Source organism: Oncorhynchus kisutch, unplaced genomic scaffold, assembly GCF_002021735.2.
Source record: "Oncorhynchus kisutch isolate 150728-3 unplaced genomic scaffold, Okis_V2 Okis02a-Okis13b_hom, whole genome shotgun sequence".
Taxonomy (NCBI): domain Eukaryota; kingdom Metazoa; phylum Chordata; class Actinopteri; order Salmoniformes; family Salmonidae; genus Oncorhynchus; species Oncorhynchus kisutch.
In genome coordinates, this window is record NW_022261979.1 from 8,011,591 (window position 1) to 8,024,815 (window position 13,225).

General features: G+C 45.0%; 1 protein-coding gene across 1 annotated transcript in view; it reads right to left on the reverse strand.

Moving 5' to 3' along the window:
• Positions 1 to 1,404: 1,404 nt before the first annotated feature.
• Positions 1,405 to 13,225, reverse strand: part of LOC116359256 (secretagogin-like) — a 12,393-nt gene continuing 572 nt past the window's right edge. Inside the window, exons 3-9 of the mRNA XM_031811820.1 lie at positions 12,218 to 12,274; positions 11,447 to 11,524; positions 6,629 to 6,684; positions 5,468 to 5,513; positions 5,303 to 5,362; positions 4,296 to 4,364; positions 1,405 to 2,664 (exon numbers count right to left, since the gene is read on the reverse strand). Of these exons, the coding sequence (XP_031667680.1) occupies positions 2,533 to 2,664; positions 4,296 to 4,364; positions 5,303 to 5,362; positions 5,468 to 5,513; positions 6,629 to 6,684; positions 11,447 to 11,524; positions 12,218 to 12,274 (498 nt within the window). The 3' untranslated portion in view covers positions 1,405 to 2,532. The remainder of the gene's footprint in view (positions 2,665 to 4,295; positions 4,365 to 5,302; positions 5,363 to 5,467; positions 5,514 to 6,628; positions 6,685 to 11,446; positions 11,525 to 12,217; positions 12,275 to 13,225) is intronic.

Sequence of the window (13,225 nt, forward strand, 5' to 3'; positions counted from 1 at the left end):
AGCAAACAGACCATACAAACCATTACTGTAGTATACTTCCCTCTCTCTCCCAGCAAACAGACCATACAAACCATTACTGTAGTACACTTCCCTCTCTAACCCAGCAAACAGACCATACAAACCATTACTGTAGTATACTTCCCTCTCTAACCCAGCAAACAGACCATACAAACCAGTACTGTAGTATACTTCCCTCTCTAACCCAGCAAACAGACCATACAAACCATTACTGTAGTATACTTCCCTCTCTCTCCCAGCAAACAGACCATACAAACCATTACTGTAGTATACTTCCCTCTCTCTCCCAGCAAACAGACCATACAAACCATTACTGTAGTATACTTCCCTCTCTCTCCCAGCAAACAGACCATACAAACCATTACTGTAGTATACTTCCCTCTCTAACCCAGCAAACAGACCATACAAACCATTACTGTAGTATACTTCCCTCTCTCTCCCAGCAAACAGACCATACAAACCATTACTGTAGTATACTTCCCTCTCTCTCCCAGCAAACAGACCATACAAACCATTACTGTAGTACACTTCCCTCTCTAACCCAGCAAACAGACCATACAAACCATTACTGTAGTATACTTCCCTCTCTCTCCCAGCAAACAGACCATACAAACCATTACTGTAGTATACTTCCCTCTCTCTCCCAGCAAACAGACCATACAAACCATTACTGTAGTACACTTCCCTCTCTAACCCAGCAAACAGACCATACAAACCATTACTGTAGTATACTTCCCTCTCTAACCCAGCAAACAGACCATACAAACCAGTACTGTAGTATACTTCCCTCTCTAACCCAGCAAACAGACCATACAAACCATTACTGTAGTATACTTCCCTCTCTCTCCCAGCAAACAGACCATACAAACCATTACTGTAGTATACTTCCCTCTCTCTCCCAGCAAACAGACCATACAAACCATTACTGTAGTATACTTCCCTCTCTCTCCCAGCAAACAGACCATACAAACCATTACTGTAGTATACTTCCCTCTCTAACCCAGCAAACAGACCATACAAACCAGTACTGTAGTATACTTCCCTCTCTAACCCAGCAAACAGACCATACAAACCATTACTGTAGTATACTTCCCTCTCTAACCCAGCAAACAGACCATACAAACCAGTACTGTAGTATACTTCCCTCTCTAACCCAGCAAACAGACCATACACACCATTACTGTAGTATACTTCCCTCTCTAACCCAGCAAACAGACCATACAAACCATTACTGTAGTATACTTCCCTCTCTCTCCCAGCAAACAGACCATACAAACCATTACTGTAGTATACTTCCCTCTCTCTCCCAGCAAACAGACCATACACACAGGCAATATTGTACACACTAATGTTAAATGTATCTGGAACATAGTACACAACACCAAGTGCCACTATTCTTGATTTAATTATCATTGTTAAACATCATCATATAATATTAAAAACAGCAACTCACCTAATGTACAATACAGTACTACACTTACATGCAAATTGCCCAATAGCCAGCTATGGCCAGGCCAACAAAACACAACGAGAAAAATATAAGCATAATTCACAACACAGTCTTGAACATTGAGCCCTCTCCTGCTTTTTCAAATAGATACACTTTAATTTACCAGTAGGCCAGCTGTATTATTCTGTATTAATTTACCAGTAGGCCAGCTGTATTATTCTGTATTAATTTACCAGTAGACTACCTGTATTATTCTGTATTAATTTACCAGTAGGCCAGCTGTATTATTCTGTATTAATTTACCAGTAGGCCAGCTGTATTATTCTGTATTAACGTGAATCTATCACAAGAAAATACAACTGATCATTCAGAACAGTGCTTGTTCTACAACATGCTAAAACAATGGCAGCTGTTGTCTTCTTTGTTTTTGAAGATTGGACATACAGTTCTGGGTGTTCTGGATGCATCAGAGTGAGGGGAAGGATCCGTTCTGGGTGTTCTGGATGCATCAGAGTGAGGGGAAGGATCCGTTCTGGGTGTTCTGGATGCATCAGAGTGAGGGGAAGGATCCGTTCTGGGTGTTCTGGATGCATCAGAGTGAGGGGAAGGATCCGTTCTGGGTGTTCTGGATGCATCACAGTGAAGGGAAGGATCCGTTCTGGGTGTTCTGGATGCATCACAGTGAAGGGAAGGATCCGTTCTGGGTGTTCTGGATGCATCACAGTGAAGGGAAGGATCCGTTCTGGGTGTTCTGGATGCATCACAGTGAAGGGAAGGATCCGTTCTGGGTGTTCTGGATGCATCACAGTGAAGGGAAGGATCCGTTCTGGGTGTTCTGGATGCATCACAGTGAAGGGAAGGATCCGTTCTGGGTGTTCTGGATGCATCAGAGTGAGGGGAAGGATCCGTTCTGGGTGTTCTGGATGCATCAGAGTGAGGGGAAGGATCCGTTCTGGGTGTTCTGGATGCATCAGAGTGAGGGGAAGGATCCGTTCTGGGTGTTCTGGATGCATCAGAGTGAAGGGAATGATCAGTAGTTAGAGGTCTTCTCTGCACGGGGAAGACTAGGCCTTATTGGGCTTCATTCCCAGGCACAGCGCTAGCTCATTCCTCTGGATCTTTCCATCTTTGTTGACGTCACAGTGTCCCAGCAGCATAGCCCTCAGTTTGTCCAGCTCTGGACCAGTGATGCTGGGCTGGATGGAAGATCAACAGGTAAAATACATTAGTAGTGAAACTATGTTTAGATGTATTTTATATTGCACAAAAATTGCTCTACCGGGACAATAAAGATCTATTGAATGTGTGGGCTAAAGTTATCGTATTCTGTTCAATGAGGTCAAGAGGTGAAGGTCAAGGAGCATTCCATCTGTTGTAGATGGATACAGAGGACACTGGACACAATATATGTCCTTTAGGACAGAGGACACAATATATGTCCTTTAGGACAGAGGACACTGGACACAATATATGTCCTTATGGCCAGCCAGGACAGAGAACACTGGACACAATAGATGTCCTTAGGGCCAGACAGGACAGAGTACACAGTAGATGTCCTTAGGGCCAGCCAGGACAGAGGACACTGGACACAATAGATGTCCTTAGGGCCAGCCAGGACAGAGGACACTGGACACAGTAGATGTCCTTAGGGCCAGCCGGGACAGAGTACACAGTAGATGTCCTTAGGGCCAGCCAGGACAGAGGACACTGGACACAGTAGATGTCCTTAGGGCCAGCCAGGACAGAGAACACTGGACACAGTAGATGTCCTTAGGGCCAGCCAGGACAGAGGACACAGTAGATGTCCTTATGGCCAGACAGGACAGAGGACACTGGACACAATAGATGTCCTTAGGGCCAACCAGGACAGAGGACACTGGACACAGTAGATGTCTTTATGGCCAACCAGGACAGAGTACACAATAGATGTCCTTAGGGCCAGACAGAACAGAATTTTTAATTTGACCTTTATTTAACTAGGCAAGTCAGTTAAGAACAAATTCTTATTTTACAATGACGGCCTAGGAACTGTGGGTTAACTGCCTGTTCAGGGGCAGAACGACAGATTCGTACCTTGTCAGAAGACACTGGACACAATAGATGTCCTTATGGCCATCCAGGTCAGATGTTCATAACAACAACATACATATATGCTCTCTCTAATTCTCTCTTTCTTTCTTTCTCTCTCTCGGAGGACCTGAGCCCTAGGACCATGCCCCAGGACTACCTGACATGATGACTCCTTGCTGTCCCCAGTCCATCTGACCGTGCTGCTGCTCCAGTTTCAACTGTTCTGCCTTATTATTATACGACCATGCTGGTCATTTATGAACATTTGAACATCTTGGCCATGTTCTGTTATAATCTCCACCCGGCACAGCCAGAAGAGGACTGGCCACCCCACATAGCCTGGTTCCTCTCTAGGTTTCTTCCTAGGTTTTGGCCTTTCTAGGGAGTTTTTCCTAGCCACCGTGCTTCTACACCTGCATTGCTTGCTGTTTGGGGTTTTAGGCTGGGTTTCTGTACAGCACTTTGAGATATCAGCTGATGTACGAAGGGCTATATCAATACATTTGATTTGATTTTGATTTGATTTGAAAAATAAAAATGTGATTTGATTTGATTTGATACACAACAGGTAGCATGTTAAGACGGACTCATAAAGATATACAACACAACAGGATAAAACAATAGACACTTTATTCTACCTTTCTGAACACAATATTGTCCCACATGACCTTTACAAAGACATATTGTCGATTATAATAGGAGCATGTTTGTGGCACATTCATAAAGATATTGTCTAATATTCTTCCCCACAACTTACCCTGACCAGCTCCATCATGTCTTTTACAAAGCCATCCACCTCTGGTCCTTCCAAAGCGCCGGTGTTACTCTGACCAATGGAGAAGAGAGAACATAGAACTCATTAAAAGCTCCGGTGTTACTCTGACCAATGGAGAAGAGAGAACATAGAACTCATTAAAAGCTCCGGTGTTACTCTGACCAATGGAGAAGAGAGAACATAGAACTCATTAAAAGCTCCGGTGTTACTCTGACCAATGGAGAAGAGAGAACATAGAACTCATTAAAAGCTCCGGTGTTACTCTGACCAATGGAGAAGAGAGAACATAGAACTCATTAAAAGCTCCGGTGTTACTCTGACCAATGGAGAAGAGAGAACATAGAACTCATTAAAAGCTCCGGTGTTACTCTGACCAATGGAGAAGAGAGAACATAGAACTCATTAAAAGCTCCGGTGTTACTCTGACCAATGGAGAAGAGAGAACATAGAACTCATTAAAAGCTCCGGTGTTACTCTGACCAATGGAGAAGAGAGAACATAAAACTCATTAAAAGCTCCGGTGTTACTCTGACCAATGGAGAAGAGAGAACATAGAACTCATTAAAAGCTCCGGTGTTACTCTGACCAATGGAGAAGAGAGAACATAGAACTCATTAAAAGCTCCGGTGTTACTCTGACCAATGGAGAAGAGAGAACATAGAACTCATTAAAAGCTCCGGTGTTACTCTGACCAATGGAGAAGAGAGAACATAGCACTCATTAAAAGCTCCGGTGTTACTCTGACCAATGGAGAAGAGAGAACATAGAACTCATTAAAAGCTCCGGTGTTACTCTGACCAATGGAGAAGAGAGAACATAAAACTCATTAAAAGAGCATCATGTCAAAATTCTAATCTCTCTTCTCTGAATGCAGACCAAACATCCTTGTTTTGCAACTCGTATTTAATTGACAGACCACATAGAGGAAGCAGTTGCCTTGCAAATCAAATCTAACATCCCAGCCCCGAGGGTACTCTGTCTGTACTCACAACATCATAGTGGTTGAATATTTTGTCAAAGTCTCTCTTTCTGTCTTCTTGACTGGAGGCCTGTAAACAGAGTCAATTTATGGTTAGTTTCATTTTCCATCTTCCTAGGAAGATTTAGCAGAGTAATTTAATGAACATTAGGAGAAACACATCAACTGAACTCACATCCATTTTGAACTGTAGCATGAAATTCTCTTCTAGAGCCAGGATCCTAAAGGAAAACAGGAAACAACAGTTTGATCAAGCAAAACAACACAGTCAGAAAAGGTATTGGTACTACAATATACAGTCAATCAGAAGTACCTGACCAAACGGTTCAGTATTCAGAATTGTAATAGAGTCAATTAGAAGTACCTGACCAAACGGTTCAGTATTCAGAATTGTAATAGAGTCAATCAGAAGTACCTGACCAAACGGTTCAGTAATTCAGAATTGTAATAGAGTCAATCAGAAGTACCTGACCAAACGGTTCAGTAATTCAGAATTGTAATAGAGTCAATCAGAAGTACCTGGCCAAACGGTTCAGTAATTCAGAATTGTAATAGAGTCAATCAGAAGTACCTGGCCAAACGGTTCATTATTCAGAATTGCAATAGAGTCAATTAGAAGTACCTGACAAAATGGTTCAGTATTCAGAATTGCAATAGAGTCAATCAGAAGTACCTGACCAAACGGTTCAGTATTCAGAATTGTAATAGAGTCAATCAGAAGTACCTGGCCAAACGGTTCAGTATTCAGAATTGTAATAGAGTCAATCAGAAGTACCTGACCAAACGGTTCAGTATTCAGAATTGTAATAGAGTCAATCAGAAGTACCTGACCAAACGGTTCAGTATTCAGAATTGTAATAGAGTCAATCAGAAGTACCTGACCAAACGGTTCAGTATTCAGAATTGTAATAGAGTCAATCAGAAGTACCTGACCAAACGGTTCAGTATTCAGAATTGTAATAGAGTCAATCAGAAGTACCTGACCAAACGGTTCAGTATTCAGAATTGTAATAGAGTCAATCAGAAGTACCTGACCAAACGGTTCAGTATTCAGAATTGTAATAGAGTCAATCAGAAGTACCTGACCAAACGGTTCAGTATTCAGAATTGTAATAGAGTCAATCAGAAGTACCTGACCAAACAGTTCAGTATTCAGAATTGTAATAGAGTCAATCAGAAGTACCTGACCAAACGGTTCAGTATTCAGAATTGTAATAGAGTCAATCAGAAGTACCTGACCAAACGGTTCAGTATTCAGAATTGTAATGGAGTCAATCAGAAGTACCTGACCAAACGGTTCAGTATTCAGAATTGTAATAGAGTCAGTCAGAAGTACCTGGACAAATCGTTCAGATCCAAGCGACCGTCCTTATTTTTGTCAAAAATCTTCATCTGTTAGAAAAAAAGTAATTGATGCATAATAATACATGTGCCATTTTAGACCAACGGAGATATTAAATATATTTAGCGATGACTGGTTTCCCTGCTTAAAAAAGACAACTAAACATGGTTTGTCAATGGTTCAGATCTGAGCAGAAATAAACACATGTTGACGCATGTTACTGTTTTTCATTATGAATCTTGTTCTGGGAGCAGCTCTGCAGAGTGGGTCACTAGCTGGCAGAGACACAACGTGATTAAACCCAACCCTAACCTTAACCACACTGCTAAGCCTAATGCCTAACCCTAACCTTAACCACACTGCTAAGCCTAATGCCTAACCCTAACCTTAACCACACTGCTAAGCCTAATGCCTAACCCTAACCTGAACCACACTGCTAAGCCTAATGCCTAACCCTAACCTTAACCACACTGCTAAGCCTAATGCCTAACCCTAACCACACTGCTAAGCCTAATGCCTAACCCTAACCTTAACCACACTGCTAAGCCTAATGCCTAACCCTAACCTTAACCACACTGCTAAGCCTAATGCCTAACCCTAACCACACTGCTAAGCCTAATGCCTAACCCTAACCTTAACCACACTGCTAAGCCTAATGCCTAACCCTAACCTTAACCACACTGCTATGCCTAATGCCTAACCCTAACCACACTGCTAAGCCTAATGCCTAACCCTAACCTTAACCACACTGCTAAGCCTAATGCCTAACCCTAACCTTAACCACACTGCTATGCCTAATGCCTAACCCTAACCACACTGCTAAGCCTAATGCCTAACCCTAACCTTAACCACACTGCTAAGCCTAATGCCTAACCCTAACCTTAACCACACTGCTAAGCCTAATGCCTAACCCTAACCTTAACCACACTGCTAAGCCTAATGCCTAACCCTAACCTTAACCACACTGCTAAGCCTAATGCCTAACCCTAACCACACTGCTAAGCCTAATGCCTAATCCTAACCTTACCCACACTGCTAAGCAGAATGCCTAACCCTAACCTTAACCACACTGCTAAGCCTAATGCCTAACCTTAACCACACTGCTAAGCCTAATGCCTAACCCTAACCTTAACCACACTGCTAAGCCTAATGCCTAACCTTAACCACACTGCTAAGCCTAATGCCTAAACTTAACCACACTGCTAAGCCTAATGCCTAACCTTAACCACACTGCTAATCCTAATGCCTAACCTTAACCACACTGCTAAGCCTAATGCCTAACCTTAACCACACTGCTAAGCCTAATGCCTAAACTTAACCATACTGCTAAGCCTAATGCCTAACCTTAACCACACTGCTAAGCCTAATGCCTAACCTTAACCACACTGCTAAGCCTAATGCCTAACCTTAACCACACTGCTAAGCCTAATGCCTAATCCTAACCTTACCCACACTGCTAAGCCTAATGCCTAACCCTAACCTTAACCACACTGCTAAGCCTAATGCCTAACCTTAACCACACTGCTAAGCCTAATGCCTAATCCTAACCTTACCCACACCGCTAAGCCTAATGCCTAACCCTAACCTTAACCACACTGCTAAGCCTAATGCCTAACCTTAACCACACTGCTAAGCCTAATGCCTAACCTTAACCACACTGCTAAGCCTAATGCCTAACCTTAACCACATTTTTGTTTTCATACATTTTACAATATAGGCAATTTTGACTTTGCAGCTGGCCTATCTAAGGGGAAATCTCTCAGCTCTGCCTCCAAGACAAGACTCATGACAATAGAGGTCAACCTGCCATTTTGACTGCCTCTCTCTTTGAAAATAAATATGATACACAGGTTAGAAGTACTCTAACGAGAACGGGGTGATGCCAGACCAGGCCAGGATGAGAGACGGAATGGGGTGATGCCAGACCAGGCCAGGATGAGAGACGGAATGGGGTGATGCCAGACCAGGCCAGGGTGAGAGACGGAATGGGGTGATGCCAGACCAGGCCAGGGTGAGAGACGGAATGGGGTGATGCCAGACCAGGCCAGGGTGAGAGACGGAATGGGGTGATGCCAGACCAGGCCAGGATGAGAGACAGAATGGGGTGATGCCAGACCAGGCCAGGGTGAGAGACGGAACGGGGTGATGCCAGACCAGGGCAGGATGAGAGACGGAACGTGGTGATACCAGACCAGGCCAAGGTGAGAGACAGAACAGGGTGATGCCAGACCAGGCCAAGGTGAGAGACAGACAGGGTGATGTCAGACCAGGCCAGGGTGAGAGACAGACAGGGTGATTCCAGACCAGGCCAGGGTAGGTGACAGACAGGGCAGGGTGAGAGACAGACAGGGTGATACCAGACCAGGCCAGGGTGAGAGACAGACCAGGCCAGGGTGAGAGACAGACAGGGCAGGGTGAGAGACAGGGCAGGGTGATACCAGACCAGGCCAGGGTAGGAGACAGACAGGGCAGGGTAGGAGACAGACAGGGCAGGCTGAGTGACAGACAGAGTGAATCGGTAGGAGAGGTGTGACAGTCTCCCGCCAGACACTGGTAATCTAATATCTCAGTCTGTTAGATGAGATGATTAATACAGCTGGACAGAGTCATCTGCTGCTGGCTGCCACAACACAGCCCTGTCACAGTCCCAAATGACTCCCTATTCCCTATATAGTGTCCTACTTTTGACCAGGGCCCATAAGGAATAGGATGCCATTTGGGAATGCATTATCCTGTCTGATGAAATGGAGAGAGAGAGACCACATCAGGCTGCAGGAGGAAGCCATTTCCTCCTCAGGGAAGACCATTTAGAGCAGAAGTTAGAACGCTTTCAGAGAAGGGAACAAGCCTCAGGGTATAGATAAGACTGGAAAAACCAGTCGGTGACAGTATATTGCGATGACCCTTTGACAGGACGGCAGGTAGCGTAGTGGTTAGAGTGTAGGGGCGGCAGGTAGCCTAGTGGTTAGAGTGGAGGGGCGGCAGGTAGCCTAGTGGTTAGAGTGTAGGGATGGCAGGTAGCCTAGTGGTTAGAGTGTAGGGACGGCAGGTAGCCTAGTGGTTAGAGCGTAGGGACGGCAGGTAGCCTAGTGGTTAGAGTGTAGGGACGGCAGGTAGCCTAGTGGTTAGAGTGGAGGGGCAGGCAGGTAGCCTAGTGGTTAGAGTGTAGGGGCGGCAGGTAGCCTAGTGGTTAGAGTGTAGGGACGGCAGGTAGCCTTGTGGTTAGATTGTAGGGGCGGTGGGTAGCCTAGTGGTTAGAGTGTAGGGACGGCTGGTAGACTAGTGGTTAGAGTGTAGGGGCAGGCAGGTAGTCTAGTGGTTAGAGTGTAGGGGCAGGCAGGTAGTCTAGTGGTTAGAGGGTAGGGGCGGCAGGTAGCCTACTGGTTAGAGTGGAGGGGCAGGCAGGTAGCCTAGTGGTTAGAGTGTAGGGACAGGCAGGTAGCCTAGTGGTTAGAGTGTAGGGGCAGGCAGGTAGCCTAGTGGTTAGAGTGTAGGGGCAGGCAGGTAGCCTAGTGGTTAGAGTGTAGGGACGGCAGGTAGCCTAGTGGTTAGAGCGTAGGGACGGCAGGTAGCCTAGTGGTTAGAGTGTAGGGACGGCAGGTAGCCTAGTGGTTAGAGTGGAGGGGCAGGCAGGTAGCCTAGTGGTTAGAGTGTAGGGGCGGCAGGTAGCCTAGTGGTTAGAGTGTAGGGACGGCAGGTAGCCTTGTGGTTAGATTGTAGGGGCAGTGGGTAGCCTAGTGGTTAGAGTGTAGGGACGGCTGGTAGACTAGTGGTTAGAGTGTAGGGGCAGGCAGGTAGTCTAGTGGTTAGAGTGTAGGGGCAGGCAGGTAGTCTAGTGGTTAGAGGGTAGGGGCGGCAGGTAGCCTACTGGTTAGAGTGGAGGGGCAGGCAGGTAGCCTAGTGGTTAGAGTGTAGGGGCAGGCAGGTAGCCTAGTGGTTAGAGTGTAGGGACAGGCAGGTAGCCTAGTGGTTAGAGTGTAGGGGCAGGCAGGTAGCCTAGTGGTTAGAGTGTAGGGGCAGGCAGGTAGCCTAGTGGTTAGAGTGTAGGGGCAGTAATGAACATCACTGCAACCAGATTTACCTGCTGAATCTATACCACGTTCAGTGACCTGAAAGGCACTCTGAAAGAACCACGAATGAGGTTCATTTACCCTGCATTAATGGTTCTAGAGACTGATGACTGCATTAGGTTGATTAGACGTAGTGCTTGAGTTATCTTATTTTACACACACTGGAGAGAGAGAGATCGTAAATCAGGGGGTGAGAGACTATAAAGACTGCATGTCATGGCCAAAAGGGACAGGAAGCATCCCAAGACTGGCAACAGGAACCAAGAGTATATCTTTAGTACAGGCCCTATGTTCCTCCAGGAACCAAGAGTATATCTTTAGTACAGGCCCTATGTTCCTCCAGGAACCAAGAGGATATCTTTAGTACAGGCCCTATGTTCCTCCAGGAACCAAGAGGATATCTTTAGTACAGGCCCTATGTTCCTCCAGGAACCAAGAGTATATCTTTAGTACAGGCCCTATGTTCCTCCAGGAACCAAGAGTATATCTTTAGTACAGGCCCTATGTTCCTCCAGGAACCAAGAGGATATCTTTAGTACAGGCCCTATGTTCCTCTAAGAACCAAGAGGATATATTTGTCACCTCCAGGAACCAAGAAGAACACATTATCAGCGTTTGTTTTGAAATAGTATTTATTAATTATGAAATTATGAAAAATATTAATAAGATTCCACCAATGGGGCCACTAGGGGGTGATTTGGTCATTTGACGACAGGAAAGGGCTACGAGACTGTTGTTTTACCATTGCGTCTGTGTACTCGTCCAGTTTGCTGGAGGACACAGCCTTCCCGTGCTGCTGGAACAAGTCCTTCAGGAAACCCTGTTTACAAAGAAGGAGAGAGGAAATAAAAAGGGCATCGTTTATTGGTTTACTTCCTGATTCCCTGAAATCAGATCTAACATGGTTTATTGGTTTACTTCCTGATTCCCTGAAATCAGATCTAACATGGTTTATTGGTTTACTTCCTGATTCCCGGAAATCAGATCTAACATGGTTTATTGGTTTACTTCCTGATTCCCTGAAATCAGATCTAACATGGTTTATTGGTTTACTTCCTGATTCCCGGAAATCAGATCTAACATGGTTTATTGGTTTACTTCCTGATTCCCTGAAATCAGATCTAACATGGTTTATTGGTTTACTTCCTGATTCCCTGAAATCAGATCTAACATGGTTTATTGGTTTACTTCCTGATTCCCTGGTTTGATAAATATAAAGACATTACCTTCTGTGTGTAGGAGTGGAGTAAACATTACCTTCTGTGTGTAGGAGTGGAGTTAAACAACATTACCTTCTGTGTGTAGGAGTGGAGTTAAACAACATTACCTTCTGTGTGTAGGAGTGGAGTAAACATTACCTTCTGTGTGTAGGAGTGGAGTTAACATTACCTTCTGTGTGTAGGAGTGGAGTTAACATTACCTTCTGTGTGTAGGAGTGGAGTTAACATTACCTTCTGTGTGTAGGAGTGGAGTAAACATTACCTTCTGTGTGTAGGAGTGGAGTTAACATTACCTTCAGCTCCACAGCTGATATGTATCCACTGCTGTCAGCATCATACTTTCTCCAGATCTACAGAGACAAGAAGGACAATCAGTTACTACTGCTGTAAATACAAATACCAGCTGCCACCAATGACCCTTAGTAAGCATTAGGGTATCCAGGTGAGGTGATGCTGAGTTCTGAGTCTTCTTCAGGGTTACTGTGAGAGCCACACCCCAAAAAAACGGAGTTCACATAGAAAAAGGAACTGCGAACATTCTTGTCATAAATGACAAATTACATCTCACATACTGTATCTGGTTCTACAGATCTGGCAGGTACTCGGATCACCACACAGACCATTCCAACAGATCACTGCACAGACCATTCCAACAGATCACCGCACAGACCATTCCAACAGATCACTGCACAGACCATTCCAACAGATCACCGCACAGACCATTCCAACAGATCACTGCACAGACCATTCCAACAGATCACCGCACAGACCATTCCAACAGATCACCGCACAGACCATTCCAACAGATCACTACACAGACCATTCCAACAGATCACCACACAGACCATTCCAACAGATCCCCGCACAGACCATTCCAGCTTCCTAAAGTCTACACTGTTGTCCAGAGGGGCTTCTCACCTTCATAAAGTTTACACTGTTGTCCAGAGGGGCTTCTCACCTTCATAAAGTCTACACTGTTGTCCAGAGGGGCTTCTCACCTTCATAAAGTCTACACTGTTGTCCAGAGGGGCTTCTCACCTTCATAAAGTTTACACTGTTGTCCAGAGGGGCTTCTCACCTTCATAAAGTCTACACTGTTGTCCAGAGGGGCTTCTCACCTTCATAAAGTCTACACTGTTGTTCAGAGGGGCTTCTCACCTTCATAAAGTCTACACTGTTGTCCAGAGGGGCTTCTCACCTTCATAAAGTCTACACTGTTGTTCAGAGGGGCTTCTCACCTTCATAAAGTCTACACTGTTGTTCAGAGGGGCTTCTCACCTTCATAAAGTCTACACTGTTGT